This window comes from Diadema setosum, chromosome 11, assembly GCF_964275005.1.
Source record: "Diadema setosum chromosome 11, eeDiaSeto1, whole genome shotgun sequence".
In the NCBI taxonomy this organism is placed as follows: domain Eukaryota; kingdom Metazoa; phylum Echinodermata; class Echinoidea; order Diadematoida; family Diadematidae; genus Diadema; species Diadema setosum.
The window spans coordinates 12,614,908-12,633,510 of record NC_092695.1 but is presented as its reverse complement, the minus strand read 5'-3'; the positions used below and the strand labels follow the sequence as shown (position 1 = coordinate 12,633,510).

The following is an 18,603-nucleotide window of genomic DNA, read 5'->3' as shown; positions in this document are numbered from 1 at the left end:
TTTATAGTAGTAATTCATTAATTACAAAAGAAGCATTGAAAAAAAAATTGGATACTATCACATGTATTTGATATGAACTTGACTATAATTACTGAAAATGCCAACACAGCATCAATCAATTGTATAGTGTGTCTGGCACATGCACTGGACAAAGATCACAATGTACAAGCGGGAGCTAGAAGAGGAATTATAATAACAAGTAACTCCAGCAACAATAGGAAAAAGCAAGATTTACACTTGTTTTAGGCATAATAATGGAAGACGAGAAATCAACATAATATATGCTCAGACTCACATTTCAGGGAATGCTTCATGAGATCCATGTGTTGTTGTACTAAGTTATCAATCTTTTCTGTGTCCACTCCATCCTGAGATAACTCTCGGAGAATACTGGGATCTGCGTTAACATGACACATGAAAAAAGTTTAAAATTTGCCATAAGCTCTATTGTTATATTTTTGTCCCAAAAGATAAGTGTGATACCAACAACAGTCAAAGAGAAGAAAAGAAACGAGCTATCGTCTTGATAACAGCCCTCTCCTCTTTCTAGTCAGGTGTGACGGGGCAAGAAAAGAAATCAGTGGAAAGTTACAAATGCTTTAAACTGTCTGAAAGGGTCTGAATAACAGCATTCAGATTAGATTTAATGTCCAGTTTCTAGTCCTGTGTGAATGAAACTATAACAGAAATTAACAGAAAATAACCAGTGTCTTAAGACTGGTGTTGGTAACAAAATGTGACCCGCTACAACAAATGGATCCGAAAGTTGGGGGACGACAATTTTCTGAAAATGGCATGACATTATTCCCTTATGCAGCTGTCATTTGTATGACGCACCTCTTGACCCCCGGGATAGGTGCGTCAAAGTACCAATGTGCGTCATACCTTTTAGGTACCATGACGTACCCTCCGTCACAAAAAGTGACCCACCTCTATGAGACATTGACGCATTAACCAGTCAAAATGGTGACGCACCTCTTCGTGAAAATGACTGACCCTTGACGCACATGTTATTCGCAGTACGTGCCAGACTGGAATGCTGCAGAGCTCTGTGTGCGCTCACGCAATTCGCTGCCTGCGAACTGTGTACACCGAACGGAACTTCGCCCGCGTGAATCCCTGTCGCCTACGGACCCTGGATGTTTACTTCGATCGCCGTGGTACTGTATCCCCATGTTGTGGGCGGCTGGGGAGCGTTAGTATAGTAGCTTAGCTGCACACTGTAGCCAGCTGCCACTACACTCCAGCGAAGTACCCTGTTTCGATTCGAATCGGGGTACAAGCGTTCCGTTGTGCAATGTCTGCTTCTTTTTCTCTTCTTCTTCATCCGCTTGTCCCTTGCCTCCCAAGTATGAAATGATTTTTAGAGTGTTGTGTGTGTTTTTTGTAACGTTATTGCATCATTTTTCTGCAAGGAAGAGGTGAGTTTCTGTTCGTGTATTGATGTGCACTGCAGTATGTGCAGGTGAAAAGCGTTCGAACTGTCTTTCCCGAGTATCGTGGAAGCTCGATGTATTTCTCGGCCTATCAAAGGAGATCTCATACAACAGAATACTTATAACAAACTATTTTCCGGTCAAAATGAATTGATTTCCTTTGTTTTGTATCGTTTATTGACTTGATCCTAAGGATCTTGTCGCAATATCGAGTTTCCAATGTGTATTTATTTTCACCTTATTTTCGCGTAGCTTTCGGTGCTGTAAACTGTTGCTAGGGCCTAAGCCTACTACTAAACTTAACGTTCTCCACTGTCGTTTCTCACACATCGTTTGGAACGATTTCTTCCATTTTATATCACTTTATCCGTTCCCTTTATACTTTGAAGTATTTGACGTAATTCTTTCAAGTGTCTCGCACTGCTATTTTCGTAACGGCGATTTCTCCGCTTTGCTGCAATACTTTTTCGAATCGAAGCGACGAAGTTTGATACCAGCCGCTGTAGTGTGCCGTGTGTTGTCTTTTCTAAATATTTGTGTTGTTGGGAGGTGTTGATACTTTGTATTTGTTATTTATTTTTCTTAATGTTGATAGGAAAAGGCTAAAATGGTCTGAGTGATGTCTGATGGTGATGATGATAACTATGCTGGTGTAAAAAGACGGCTTACTGTGAATGCTGAGCGTACGTGCCGTTCGTTCCATTTTACTTTCCCTCTTATTCTTCTTTCCCCCTTACTCTTCTTTACCTTTCCAAGAATGATAAAAAAAAAAGAAACTACATACACCTCACAACAAAATAGAACCACGTGCTACCAACCTTCGTAAAGTTAAATCTAAATGTTCAATATCAGCAAAGAATAAGGGGAAAGCACGAATGACAATAAATTAGAGCGAAGAGATTGTTTCACATGCAGTCTCTTCGGCTCGAAGAAACTTGACACCCCACCCCTCTCCCCTTGTGGAAATTTCCACAAAAGCAGGTGCCACACCCAGGTGCGTGCCAGACGGAAGAATGCGCGCACTGGAATAAACAGCGTGTAAATATCATGGAAATATCGATCGAAGAACCAGCTCATTAGTTGAATTAAAGGAATCATTGCAAAGATATCGTGATTCTATAGCCTTTCTTTTGGCGCATAGTAGGAAACATCAAACAGTCGAATATAATGTACTTGATCGAATATCTTATGTTCCCTGAACAATAAAAAAAAGATCGATTAATCAGTCAATTAAAAATGCAACTGAGCCAGAAATACTTAAAAGGTCTCGTATGCCCAGAGAAATTCACTACGAGTAGGTTCAATGAGATGCAGTCATCACCTGGTTAGACAACAAAATCATGACAATTAATTTCAGTTCACGCTCATGATAACTGCTTATTACTTATCAAAGTTTTGGCTATCAACATTCGTTCGTAGGTGTTTTTTGTTTGTTTTGTATGTTTTTCCTCGTGAAAGACGTAATGATTTCTTCGTATCGAACGTAGACTGCATGTTTACCGTTTATCCAAACAGTAGGCGCCTAGGTGTACTTTCTGAATATATTCAGAAATTTCTATCAACATTTTAAATATATTACAAGACTCCCAAATACCAGTTGAAAAAAAATTAAGAAATCGAATTTTTTAGATATGAACAACAACAACAACAACAACAACAAAAAAACAAATGCGTAGGAAAAAACCACTTCAACCTCGAATGACTTCGAATTTCTCTAAACCGTTCCCTAGTTCATGGACATCCCATAGAAACGCGTGTTTTGATATACACGTTGCTATGGCAAACTATCTAGTTTCGCGAAACTACGGCCTGGCCACAGTAATTTTTTCCGTAACCTCCCGCCTCCCCTTCCCCGATTCGAAAACAGCTTGATTGAAGCCCCTGCCTATTTAAACACGAACCTTATTAAACCCAAGTTAGGTACATGGTTTATATGGCTAGTGTTTAAATAGAATTTACTATTTTAAGTTAATGCAGGTTTTAATAGACTCTCAGTAATGTTAGTTCCATAATCGTTTGTATGTGTTTTGGGGCCTGGCCTCTGCCATGCCTCGCCTTCTGTATACGTATGTACGCGTGTACTGTATGTATACATGTACCACATGGTCGACATCACGCACGTGGTTTTGCTGCAGGTTCCACGGTCGACGGTCGATGCTACACTACAGTGAATGCGATTGAAGGATAGCGAGCTTCGCGATGCCGCGGGCTGTATGTGATGATTTTAATCACAAATCGTGTTTGGTAGTGTGGTTTTGGAGCAAATTTGTACTCAAACTTTCTGAAAAGACCTTTAGTCTGACATCAGATAGAAAAAGAAGACATACGAGAATGAAGTGAGTATCAGTATGTTATAATAAAACTGATTGAAAATTGTGTCATTTTCGCGTTTCCAGGAGCCGGTGTATTCGGCCGACTCGCGATCGCGAGTTTGTTTTATTCTGTTACGGAGGGATACCATGCCCCATGCAAGAAGCCTCGCAAAATTACATGACGGTCCCATTAACGAACCTTTTGACACACTCTGGTTAAATGACCGACTATGACGCACATAATGGGTCAGTATTGTGACGGACATTTTGCTCCCGTGACGGCACCACGCGTCATCAAATTGGTGGTACTTGACGCGACCATGACGCACATTTCCCGGGGGTCAAGAGGTGCGTCATACAAATGACAGCTGCATTACTCTTCTACTTTAATTTCATGTATGGCACAACTCATAAAAGTGCTCGGTTGCGGAGATATTGATGATTTTATTAGCGCATGTCAAGTGGTTGAGGAAATCAGTTTCGAGAAAAACGCCATCAAAGTTTTCCTTCCGATGCTATCATGATCAAGGGGAGGCGAGGCAGTTTTCACCGCTTGACAACAGAAGGTATGCTCCTAGCGACATCCGCGATGTTCATTAAAGCTTAGCGCTAGCAGTCCACACATGACCAATCAGTAATCAGGATGTAACTTACTGACCAATAAGATCACTCCCTCGTTGCCAAGGGCGGAGTCTAGCTGCGGCGCTTAATCTTAATCTTCGGACACGTTTCTGTTACATTGAAAGACGGAAAATCATGGCCCCAAAAAACGCTGAATATTTGTCTTTCCTTTGATCATTTAGCTTTGAAGTTTCGGCAGATGATAGACAAAACATTAGACTACAAAATTATGCCAAAAACAGAAATCCGATTGTTTTGACCAATTTTGATGATGTGACTTCAAACTCGATTTTCTCGGCTCAGCCGTCAGCGACTTTAGGATCCTTTTGTTGTAGAGGGTCACATATGCAGTCTAATATTCAAGTCCTGATTTCTGGCCATGTGTAAATGGGGCTTGAAAGGAAATACGCAGGAAATAATAGGAGACTAAACATTTGTATTTACGTGCTCGTATCAAGATTTGAATTCAATTCTTTGCTCCCCTGGTCACGTGTGAATAGGGCTGCAGAGAAGACTAACCAGCTAAAACTTACCCTCTCCTTCCTGGAGTATGTACTCCACAGGATTAGTGACCCCTGACCTCGAGTCCCTGGGTGTGACCAGGACAACTTTGACTCCCTTGTACTTTGTGTCATTGGGCTGCACTGACAAGAAGTCCTCACGTACAAACTTGACATCTGTACAAATTACAGAGTTAAGGCTACCATGGAATATATGTATGTACTTGTGTGTGTGTGTGTGTGTGTGTGTGTGTGTGTGTGTGCATGCTAAGTATGTCAGGCAGCCTAACACTGACTGCAAGCTCTGTTCAAACATTATTCTAATACATGGTATACATGAATGTGCATCGAACAGAATAAGCAATAAGTATGTACCTACAATTCAAACAGTCATGAACATTTTATGCAAAACAAAACTTGAGCTTTAGGACTAAAAGTTCAGCAATTCCTTTAAAGACCTTAGTGACCTGGGATACTTTTAGCAGCAAACCTTTTCTCTTTTCTTTTTTACAGATTGGTAAAGGATACTGTGCACTCCTAGTCTCCCCATCCTAGACTCCAACATTTCTAGGTGATCATCATCCTTAATACCAAAGGCATATATGGTACAGTTGTCCTGATTGGTCAGTGTGGCTAGGTGGGCCGTACTCCAGCCATTCCCAACGTTTGTATGAATGATGTCATCTCCTTCATTCAACATGGCCTTCACAGAGTGTGGACCAAGGCAGCAAGTTTTATCCTGCAAGAAGATAACAGATCAAGGGTGAAGAGGGGTTCAGGGATGAGTCATGTCAATATTTTACACACACTTATCAAAATACAATCTCAGCATGGACTTCATTATCTGCTGATTGTAGGTGACACTATGTGAGACTCTATCAATCCCGTTCACAAACACATTGGTTTAACCCGTTGAGGACGAGTCCCGAGTATATTCGGGCAGGGGTCTATGGGAAAGGCATGTTGTAGCAAAATCAGTCCATCCTTAACAGGTTAATGGTCTCACATTAATGGTTATGCCAGGGCTCATTTGCAGGCCGTCACTAAATCTGTCATATTTCATCTAAAAACATGAGAAAAGTTTGTTTTTGATATTCTGTGAATTCTCTTGAATCCTACAGCCATCTTGTAGTCTCCCAAAGACATCTTAAGCCTGCATATAATAGTACTTAACATGTTAACAGGATCATTGCTCTTTAAACTACAGTAACACATAGACTATACAAAGATACATAGTCAGCTTGATTTCATCCATGTAGGTTCTGTGATTTTCCTTTCTCTGACTCTAATGGGTTGAAGCCTTCAACACATCGGTTTGAAGATATTTCAACCAAGTAGAGTAAAAACCAAGAGGACAAAATACCACACTGAAATTTGAAGGACATTTAGAGTGATTTCACCACGACGTATCACTAGGAAAAAGCGACACCAAGCAAAAGCGTTTCTAGGCAGCCTTTCATTCAGCACAGGGCCGAACTGCCACAAGCAGCTTGCAGACACAATAAGAAGATCATTGACGATGACATTGCAGTGTACTTCGGAATTTTCTGCTGACTGGTGATTGAGCAGGTGCTTGTCATTGTGACTGCTTATTGGAGTTTTGGCATCAGATGGGGGTAAACAAATGCTTATTTAGCCTTTATCAATGAATCTCACACTGTTGTTAGCACAGACGGTCATGAACAAAGAGAACCAAAGCTGAGAATGTTTGCATGAGAGTCTTTTGAAATTTGCCTTTGTGATTAGCACATACAAGTATGAGTCAGAAGAAAGCTACACCAGACCACCATGCCTATTACTGTATAAGCTGATATTTTCGCGAGAGTTTAATTTTCGCGAATTTCGCAAATCACTGTTGGACTGCGAATTTAACAACATGCGAAAATATCGCCATGAGCTAGGCTACAAGTGAACTTTTATATACATAGAGCCTCTGTGTCAATTCACAAAAACAACATCTCGTGAAAATGTCCGTGACCTGCTCATCAGCGAAAATGTCTGTATGCGGAAATAACACTCAACAGCTTATACATTGTACAGTAAGTCATTCCATTAGTCACTTCAACCCATGCAATATGGCTAAATTTATCCACTGTTAGTGTAAAATGAATATGAATAAGCTTCCCTGCATACAGCTCAAAGTTAACAGCCGATACATGCAATTTAAGCATTCTTGTAATCCCTCAACAGCAAAATATATGCTGGCACATACCTGTATCATACACCCAAGAGTGCACAAAGTTCACATTATACTGTATTGCGTGATATGTGATCATAAATCATTGTCTACTTAATTTAAAAGCTGAGCACTGTGTTGTGCCGATCAAACATACATGTTCACATTTACGAGTAAATCAACATTCAAAATAATCCTAATGCCAGTTACCTTAAGTTTATCTACTAGCTTAAAAAAAATAGTCGTCAGTAAAAACAAATAAAGCATCTTGGCACTTGATTTTAGTTATGAAGCTCTGCACACATTTGGGGCTGAATATGGAAATGGAAACTTGTGAATCATCTCATTAATCAAACTGTCTTGCCACTGCACACTGCACAATGACAACTGAGGAGTTTTGTACTACCGTAAAGCAAGATGTTTTCCAAGCATGAAATTTTCACGAAATGGAGCTGACAGCCTTTTTTTCGCAGTATGAAATTTTTGCAAATTGCCACATGGCATTCAATGCATGTAGTGTTAACAAGAACATTCTTACTTCGCGAATCTTGGCTCTCACGAAATTCATGAAATTAAAATGCACGAGAACATGGTTTTACAGTATTTGCTTTGCCAACATTTGGCACAGCACTTTTAACCATATCACTGCAGGCATGTCATTTTACAGACAGGAAGATGACCAAAGGGTAATGTATTCCACAAATCAACTCAGAGATTATTACACATCAATCCAGAGTGGAAAACTGAGTGACCTTCATACTGATTTCCAATGACGTTAATAAGTACAGATCTGATGTAATTGGGGACTCTTTCTCTCCAAATGAAGCCTATTATCAACACCATTCCAGAGTGTGAGATATGCATCTACTGTTCACCGAGACATTATTGATTGAGGACAAGAATTGGAAAGAACGGCAGGTGTGGTGGTGCGCGTGTACCCTCTGAGAAGTGTGAACGGAGTCATGGAGAGTGTCTGTTCAAACAGGTACATCAACGTTCTGCACACAACATGGGAGAGGACAAAACATTGCGCTAACTTTATGGGACTGACTATTCTATGTGCACAAATATCGCATGGCTCGCGAGGTAACAGACTTTGGCAGCTGCATAGCAACATTCGATTTTGCCAGCATATTCTTGGCACAAAAGCACCTGTGCTGTTTTGTTGACCAAAATGTGTTAACAAATGTAAAGTCTCAATTTGTTCTGCATGATTAAATACTTTCATATAATGAATTCTAATGTAACATCGGGAGTTGTAATGTAAACCATTTACTTCCAAGACAAAGCAACGAACTGTAATTGGAAATGTAGGGCAATTTGTTAATCAGTTGCAATAAAAACAACTCGGCAGACAAATTTCATCAATTTGAATAAAAGCAAAGAATGTAATGATGTTATTGCAGTGCACTAACCCGTTGAGGACCAGTCCCGAATACACTCAGGCAGGTATCTATGGGCAATTAATGCGCGTTGGAGCAAAATCAGCCCGTCCTCAACAGGCTAACAGATATTGGTATGCGTATTATGGATGCTGGGATGAAGAGCAACCAATGCAATCTCTCACAGACCCGAACTGATTGGACACAGGCTACATTGTCACGTTGGTATCACAGCTCATAAAGAATAGGATTGCATGGCTGACGTACATACCTGTATGATTAGTTTTGATGATCGGACGAGTTCAGAGTCTCGAATCTCTTCTCTGGCCTGTGCTGAGAAGATGAGCACATTGGGGCAGTGGACATCGATGGCGAAGGAATGACTGTCTACCAGTCTGTCCATGGACATTACTAATTGGAAGCCCTCTTCTTTCAATTTCTCTATAGCATCTTGGACACTGGAGATATCAATATGTATGATTCACATTACATACAAAGTAAATGGTTTTACACAATGAACTACACAAACAAAATTACATTCCTCTGACATTCTCTTTTAAGAAAAGACACTTTCTCTTCAACTGTATAATATACAATGTACACTGATCAAAGAGGCATTTACAAAGCTGATGCTAAGTTATATCCATTGGTTTGGTATGTGGAATCCTGGTTGCAGTATATGGAGAAAAATTCTGACTGTGGGTAGATTGGATGATTTTTATGCTATTTAGGAAGCACTGACAGACTTTGTCCACACGATCTACACTAAGAATGAAACTGAGTAATCTGTTTCTGAGCACACCTCCGTTCATTAGTCAGCGAAAATATCTGCATCACAAGGCAAGTGCCAAATTGTGTCTCGCCCATTTGCGTACAAGGAATTAATATTTTTTATAACTCCCATAAGTTAATTGACCTGCTTATGACCTTTGATCTTGTGATGACCTTTAACTCCCCAAGGGACATCTACCGTCCAAGTTTGGGCACAAACGGATATAGGGATCAAAAGTTATGAGCCACAATCAAAATGCGCCCTAAAAACATAACATTGGGCCCTAAAAGTTTGTTGACCCCTGTCTGTGACCTTTCACCTTGTAACGACCTTCACCTCCCCAAGGGACATCTTCCATCCAAGTTTGGTCACAAACGGACAAAGGGATCAAAAGTTATGAGCCATAAACGAAATGCACCCTAAAAACTTAACATTGGGCCCTAAAAGTTCGTTGACCCCTGTCTGTGACCTTTGACCTTGTGGTAACCTTCAACTTCCCAAGAGACATCTACCATCACCCAAGTTTGATTGCCATTGTAGCAACATGTGCTGAGTTACGTGTGATAAGAGTCTTGCAAGTAAACTTTAAACGTATGACCTCAAATGACCTTTGACCTTATCATGTGACCTCTTACGGCACCATTACATGAAGGTACCCCCAGTACATCCATCACCCAAGTTTGATTGCCATTGTAGCAATGTGTGTCGAGTTACGTGTGATAAGAGAGTATTGCAAGTAAACTTTAACGTATGACCTCAAATGACCTTTGACCTTATCCTATGACCTCCAACGGCACCATAACATGAAGATACCCCCAGTGCATCTATGACCCAAGTTAGGTTGTAATCCAAGCAACTTAAGTTATTTGTCAAAAGAGAGTCTTGCAGGTAAACTTTAACATAGAAAAGAGAGTCTTGCACATACTCTTTAATATATGACCTCAAATGACCTTTGACATCATAACATGACCTCCGACAACACCATAACATGAAGATACCCCTAGTGCTTCTATCACCCAAGTGTGGCTGCCATTGCTGTAACAGTTGCCAAGTTATGCATCATAAGAGAGTCTTGCAGGTAAACTTTAACATTTGTGACGGACGACGGACGGACGACGGACGGACGACGGACGCCATTTGGATCCCTTAGTCTCGCCTTCACCTCCGGTGGGCGAGACAATAAATGAGCTATACCATATACACTAATATGATTCTGAAATGGTGCACTGCTTTCTGGCACACTAACCCTTTCACTGGAAGAACTATATTTGTGCACTATCCTACCCATAGTTGCACAGATACATATCAACTGAAGCAGAATTAAACAAACAAACAAACAAACAAATAAATGATTTCTGAACAGAATAAAAACACACTGGTTATTAATGCAAATGAATCCGCAGCTGCAGGCACACAAATATAAAGATATAAATACAGTCTGACCGCAATTATCCGGTAATCTCTTTCTCATGACTCTTCTATCTTCCAGATGTGTTCATGCAGTAAAGACAGAAAAAAGGTGAATTCAAACTCAATTAAAACTTCTACAAAACTCACACAATTCACCTGTATTACACCCAAATAAAACATGTTATGAATTTGAAATCAAAATTTTTCAATTTCCATTAAGAAAAAAAAAAACCGACTATAATTTCAAGTAGGCTAGTATAGATTACACCACTGTCGTGGCGTACGCTTCCTACTTAGCTACCACTGGGTCGGCAGCTACATATTTATGTACATGTAAATGTGTATGTACAGTATAAACACTATTTCTCTCACATCCTACCAAACTGCTCGTACGGACGGGCGCTACTCCCGACAAGGCCAGATAACAGAGGTCGGACTGTACAAGAAAGAGATTAGTTATTCACACACATTTAATAATTGAACATGTTTGAAAGGGAAAAGGAAGGAGTATTTTGTTTCTCCTGAGCTACCTTATAGCAAGTTGATTGACCCAGGTATAGCAGGGCATCTGTGAGCCGATCCTCTCTCTCTCCCTCACCGTGGCCGGTAGGAGGTTCTCGATGCTGGAGGCCTGGTACTTGATGCGGTTCCGGGCCAAGGCAGCGTTCAGCTTGGTGGTGTGGCTCATCAGCTCCTCCTCCACCTCCTGGATGTACGGGATGCAGGTCTCCGGCTGGCGGCGGGCACGCCTGGAAAACTTGCGGGCGATCATGTCGCACAGAATCACCATGATGATGCTGTGGTTCTCCCCCGCCTATAAAGCAAGTGCAGAAATTAAAAAAATCCAGAAGATTTTATACAGATGGAGTTTAATCAACAAAGACAAATTTTGAAGACTTCTTTCTAGGTCTTCAAAACTTCTTTGGTAACAAAATATTACAGGTAGACAGTAGTTATTCTGCAGAACAGTTGAAAATGCAGAATCAACAAATTAAAAAAAAAGATAATGGATGGACAGCAAAACCCAATAAAACATTGTAAGAATAGTAATATACCCTTGAAAGAGAACTCCTCAAAGATTTCATACTGCATCTCTTTTGCATTTCAGCTTGTACTTAATTAGCAAACAAGGGTTTTGCAGATGTGTTTATATTCCTCTTCACCTGCCAAGTCGCAATATATCTATGAACTGTGGAAATAATGTCTAATGTATTTATATGCCATGGTTACCAGCCTCCCATTTGTAATATTTCTAATGACATTGGAAACCATGTTTTATGTAGTCATACTCTACTTCATGAGCTTCCCACTTGCAATAGTTTGATATTAAGTGTGGAAAGCACATCTACTCCCACAATTATTAGCCCTTTAACAAAATGAATAAAGTCATTACGGACAATTTATTGTCTCCATACATTTCGCATAAAACAAATCCAGTGAATCTCTCTCTATATATACATACACTGTACAATTCCCTAATATGTCAGTTCCCCAGTGTTGCTTTACATGTTGTTGAAAGTAGCCCAGCCTCAAGAAGTCTCTTCCACACAGGTTACATGACAATAACTCACAAGCAAATAAAAATGACACAAACACGTATGATACCCTTTGGATTTCAATTAATGTTGCCTGTTACATACTGTAGGTTCATATAATGGAGCACATGGATGGCAAACAATCATTTTTTCTCACAGACCTAATTTTCTGAGTACAAATTAAAAAAATGCAGCAAATCTTTGGTTAACAATTTCATGCTAATCTTCATGTAAAATAAAAGTAAACAGTTATCTGTGTGTCTTCTCTTCTGAGCTATGATTGAGAAGCACAAACATTTTAATTATATATGCCTTTTCTTTCAATGCTTTTTATTTTCCTTAATAATATGCTGCACTGTACACAACAATATACTTAACATAACTGCAAGTTCCTTTCTAATGTTATTATAATGATAAATTGATGGTAACATCCACTTTCTTGTGTATGGCTTGAAGAAATAACAATTCTGATGCAATTCGTGTGAAAAAATGAAGAAAACCTCCATTTATATGTCACTAGATAGAAAAGATTAACAAAATATATATCATATGCAAATCTTTAAATCCAAAAATAAAAATGTACCTAAAGATCTGTAAAATTTGAGCTACCGATGGATTAGTAAGAAAGTGATGAAAAATGAGTTCTGTTGAGACATTCCATCCAGTCCTGTGAGGAGGGCATGGCTTTCAAAAACTTCCAATTTGTGCACACATGCACAAACGCTGTAAACTGCTTTGGATTAAAAGTTCATGACAATAATCACTATGACACTCACCAACCTTACCTGAGGAGCATGACAAGTTCCACTGTACATACATGAAAGCTCACTCAAAGCTCCATGATTGCTTAGCTACTGTATATTAACTCAGCATGACACCCTTACTTCAAGGGACATGATGGCACATGATATCTGTTTATATTGCTACACTTACAACAGCATCGTAGCTATAGAAGCCACTGTCCATCAGAACATCTTCCAGGAGACCTTGGTCTGGCAATGAGAGAATGAGAGAGCAAAAGAACCATACATGTATGTCACAATGATGAAAGTGATGGCAAGCCGAATGATATTAATAAGGAATCATACGCATTTTACGCTTTTTTTTTGTTGCAATGAAATAATCAAAATAGATATATAGTGCAAGGCACATCCTTGTTAACCCATAGGGGGAGAAATTTCAGTCGGACAATTAACAGGCTTGACACACTCAATGAACATTTGAATGATGTCTGAATGATGTGTGAGGTTAAGAGGATACTATTGAGTACACTTGTACTATTGCAGACATTTTTACATGCACAGTGTATATTACTAGTATATGTGCCTGATGCCTTGTTATCTACTGAGTAATTCATTTAAGCAGTACTTGACATCAGTTTAGAAGAAGAAGGGTATTCACTGTAGAGAAATTGAAGTTGCATCATGCCCTTTTGTTTCTCAAATGATTACCTGTTGCCTGTTAGTTTTTGGTTTACTCTAGAATAAATATCTGAAAGAGGTAGCACTGTGAAAACCAAGCACTTGCATAATGAAGAGCCCACTGTCTCAACGCCTTCAGAATCCTTTGATAAATGAGCCTCATCCTATCAACCACACAATTTGAGCCAATTTGCGGCACAGACACGAGTGACAAGCCCACTCGATCACGTCACAGTTATCGCGTCGTTAGGGAGAGCTGACAGGAGTCGTCAATTATTCATCCTCAGAGTCTTTCATCCGGATATGGCAACCAATTACAGCTCAATGGAGGAACATGTGTCAGCGGCACAAAACGACTCCAATAAATGTCATTTACCCATGCAAATAAAAGGAAAAAAGAACCGATCGCCACAATGTACAATATAATAAATAACACATTTTAACAATGGAAAATCGCAAACATGCAACTGACAATGTCATCAGGGACAGATGCTCAATGCATCACTTTAAATATTCTGAGTCAAATTCTGATAATATACCGATACTTATGAATGCTGTGACTACAATATGCCTTGTATTCAGCTTTAGATTTTAATCTGCACTGCATCAGATACAAAGTATTGGATTGGGTTTTTTTTTCTTGGATTCTCATTTGATTTATGATAAGATCAAAAGTATCAGCTGAAAATTGAGACCACATAAAACTGAATAAGACCAAGCATTCTTCTTATGGCTCAAGCCATCCAAAGGTTAAGTTACCCTGAATGTATCTCGTAGAAGAAAAAAGCTTTGCAGGTGAAGGATGAAACCTTCTAAGGAAGTAACCTTTGGAAAATTTGGGTGTTGCAATTTGTGTGTGTATGCATGTATGCATGTGTTTTTAAACAGACCAAAAACCCCACACCTCTTTTGTGGCCTGTTTTGCACCTCTTCATCCCCTCCTACTCCCCCCCCCCCCCCCCACCTAAAAAAAAAAGGAAAAAACTAAGCACACATTTTAAACACAAGCAGAGATACAGGTGTACATGTATGCAGTGGTTATGCCATAAGCTAAAATATGATTTCTAAATGTAGCAGCAATCAATTGAATAAAAGTTGTACTTCAAGAAGAATTTCATGTGCATGAAACTGTAGTGAGATGCCATATTAATAAATTGTTATGACAGAACAGCTTCACACTCTTCAATGCAGATAATACCAGATCTACAACAGGGCAATGTTGATCTCAAATATACATATTGCAGCTTTCTACTAAATTCACAGAAAAAGAATAATATGATAGCATCTTGCCATTTTGAGTAGCATTCATCACATGACACATTACTGCCGTTACTTGGCAACCTACAGTAGCTAACATCGCTGAAGAGCCAAAGTGTAGGATAAATAGCATGCAGTCATGACTCAGCTGATCAATGTTTTTGCATTCTCTACACAGTGCACAGCAAAGCACTGTTAATAGACTGAATATTTATCTACAGGTTCAAACATTCTTGCATTTTAAGCATTTACTGATTCCGAATCAACTGTCTCCAATCATTGTGTGACTGTTTGTGCTTCTGTTATAACACAACATTCCCTCCTGTATAAACAGGGCAAGTTCATTCAATTCACAAGATAATGGCAACTGTCATTCAGAATGTGGTGCAAGATCCAATTTTATATACCTCGGTAATTTTCTATCTAAAAAATGGAAACAAGTGGAACACTTCTCTTTAATACGGTATAACTGAGCATCATGTAATTCATCACCAGTGTTATACTGATTTGACTTTTCAGACAAGAATGATAATTAATTCTTTTACAAAAACATCTGATATTTTTATAACCTCACCAGGAACAGACTCACCGACAAATGCTTAACTCATGCAAATACTTACACGTATTTTACAGTGAAAAAGGGACAAAGACAGCCAGTTGACGGAAAGTGGTCACATATATCAATTGCATTTATAACAAACAAGGTTCTCACATTTGAGGAATATCACTCCTCTTCTGTCTACAGAAGGCTTGCACAAAGACCCCCTTTCACCAGAAATGCTTTGAAATATTTGTGAACTTCTTTGCCCTGGCAGGGTGAGATGGGGGGGTTACCTTCCCTGCAGGGTGACACAGTGGTGATACCCTAGCCTGACCCACTTGCCAAATGAAAAAATTTAGGTTACTCCTCAAAGTTCAAGTGATCTCTCCTTTCTGTCATTTCACTGAAATTTGTGAGTGCAATTGTTGATCCTTCATGTTTTCTTGAACACTGACCTGCTGTGACAGTGCGCAAGTTGTATTCCGGGTAATTTGACTCTCTAGGCAGCAAAGCTACCCATTACTTTGAAAACAGGATATGTTTGAGAGTATGTTGGGGATCAGAATTCAACCATTATTTAGATCTACAAATTTATCTGTCATGCTTTGCTCATAGTGATTTTTCTATTTGAACCTATTGTGTTGAAAAAGTATCAGTCAATTCTTTTGTATATCAACTGCCTACATTTCACTCTTCATGACATCATATGAACACTTTGCACATAGTGGACTGTCTGGATACTGCATCACTCTACCCCATGAACCATTAACAGCTTTGTATTAAAACAAGCTCAATGTCCTGTTAAGGAAGACAGCAGATGAATAGAAAACAGCATGTTTTCTGAAACGTATGCTGAAAAAAAGAATATTGAAGTCCCTCTGAATTTTAAAAGAAAGTGTGTTCACTGCTTCAAAATAAGGTGTTGTACAGTAGAGGGATTCACACCTAAACCGTTGATTTAATTTTCTCTTCACTTCTTACCTACAACCCAACATTGCTTCCATATGATGCTTTTTTTCTTTACACTTGTATTGCTTGCATGGTTTTTGCTAAATTGTTTGTGTGTGTGTGTGTGTTGTTTTGTTTGTTTGTTTGTTTTTGTGGGGTTTTTTTTTGTGTGTATGTCTTTGTCACCAATTTTTCCTTAGCACTCTGATATCACAGTACTGTCAATAGTCCATTTAGTTTGACTTGCATGACAGCTATTTTTTTTTTTTTTTTATTTATTTATTTTTTTATAAACAAACAGCGTGAGTGGGCACAGAAGCACACTGCTTGAACCCTGAGCTCTGGCTAGGAAGACAGATTAGCTTATCTAAATTGCGTGCCTGATCAATGTATTCACACCAATTGGTCTAAATAAAGATCTGAAATTCCAACAATAGGCTAGAAAATCGATAACTGAACAGAAGATTCACCATGGTACAACCAATTAACAACAATATGGTAAAGACATTAAAAAATTATCATGGCAGAAACTGGACAACTATATAAAGTTGCTTTTTTTTACTTTACTTTTGGGATGAGCATGTTTTTTCTGGTATCAATTTTTCACAAGAGTGTGTGACTGGTCAGAGATTATTGTGTGTGTGACACACAGCAGTGCGATGACTGTGGGTTGCACAAAGTGCTACAAAATGCCCTTATACAATTGTATACCACTAACGTTCACAATCCTTAAATTTCTATACAGATATGGTTTAATAGTGGTTTCACTTTTCAAAATGAAATTTGACAAAGTGAATGTCACTCCACTATGTCTCTATCCCTTGGGTGCCCCAAAGTTTTTAGCATAATTATCACTGACATGAAGGCCATCTACAAATCAATAATGAGTCTGTACGCGTGCTGAACTTTCTGCAATAATGTAGGGTGAGATACATTAGAAGTACCGGTAATGGGATGCTGTTAGTGTATATATTACACTAACACACTGCTCAGCAACAGGTGATTAATGTCATGGTGTTGTGCTGTAAGTTAGTACCCTTCTAATTCATTGTATCAACTGAAAGTATTGGTTGACAAGTACGTACACTGTACACTTTGACTTGGTACATGATAGCAAATTCCAACATGCTGTCTGCAGTGCCAAATCTAAACTAGCACAGCATAACATACAAATGTATATTGCTATCTGCAATATTCCTCACTCCTGGATGGTGTGATTGACAGGTGTGCAACAAGAAAATAAGGAAGATTTTTGGTTTCAATCCAAGCTCCATTTATGTATAAAGTGAAGAATATGGGATGGATGCAAAGTTAAGAAGAAAAAAGGTGTTTGCAAATTCAAGAAATCTATTTTTTTTTTTTTAAATATCCAAGCTCCTTTATTTTCTTTGTTATTTTTTCTTTTTCAAGAAAGTGTCATACACTAGTAAGCTGACTCTCAGGAGGGTTTATCTGTTTGAGAGAGTTTTGTGTGGTTGTTAGTTTTGTTTTTGTGTTGTTGGGCTTTTTTTTGTGTGTGTGTATGCACTACAAAAAACCTTCCCTTCAGTTATTCACCTAATCTATTCAGTTTACACCCATGCAGTTGAGAGTCACTACTGTTGCCCCACCAAACTCTGCCTCAATTCCATCATCTTTACTGGAATCAATGTTGACAGTTCTGTCTGATCACAATACAAGCTGTTCAGTCTTTTGCTATTTTATACGTAACCTCCACTCCTCCCCTCTCTCACAGTCCCAGACATAATCTCCTGACTAAACATGGCAAAGATCTGCATTGTCAGGATCTGTGGAAAGCACTCAAGTCGGAGACTGCTCCTAATGTTTGGTAAAGTATTTGTCAATGAGAAGTGGAGGAAAATAAAAAGCGCCTAGGTCTCCTTTTTGTACTCCCTGACTCACTGGCAAGGACACTACCGTAAGTGGGTCTTAACCCTTTGAAGACTAGTCCCAGGTATACTCAGGCAGGTATCTAGGGGGGAATGCATAATATATAGCAAATCAGCTTGTCCTCAACAGGTTTAAAGCATCTTGGATGCTACACTGCACTAGTTGTGGAAAAGACAAAACTGTGTGGGAAATGTGCTCCATAATAACAAAAACATGATAGAGAGATATGAAATACACTGAACATTAATGCCAGCTTTAGTTTTACTATTTATTGATGACGCATTAATTGCTTAGAGTTTTCTTTACAAGCTTCATTGGGCATTTCTTCACTGTGCACACTGAAAATCAAGACTTTAAAAGAATATCACTGCAATGAAAATCAACACTTCCCTAGGACACTGC

The 18,603-nt window shown here is 39.0% G+C and overlaps 1 protein-coding gene across 1 annotated transcript in view; it reads right to left on the bottom strand.

The window, feature by feature from the left end:
- Positions 1-18,603, bottom strand: part of LOC140235052 (putative methyltransferase NSUN7) — a 46,842-nt gene that overhangs the window by 27,091 nt on the left and 1,148 nt on the right. The window contains exons 2-7 of the mRNA XM_072315089.1: positions 13,078-13,136; positions 11,140-11,423; positions 8,699-8,885; positions 5,398-5,608; positions 4,903-5,046; positions 296-397 (exon numbers count right to left, since the gene is read on the bottom strand). Coding sequence (XP_072171190.1) covers positions 296-397; positions 4,903-5,046; positions 5,398-5,608; positions 8,699-8,885; positions 11,140-11,423; positions 13,078-13,136 — 987 coding nt within the window. The remainder of the gene's footprint in view (positions 1-295; positions 398-4,902; positions 5,047-5,397; positions 5,609-8,698; positions 8,886-11,139; positions 11,424-13,077; positions 13,137-18,603) is intronic.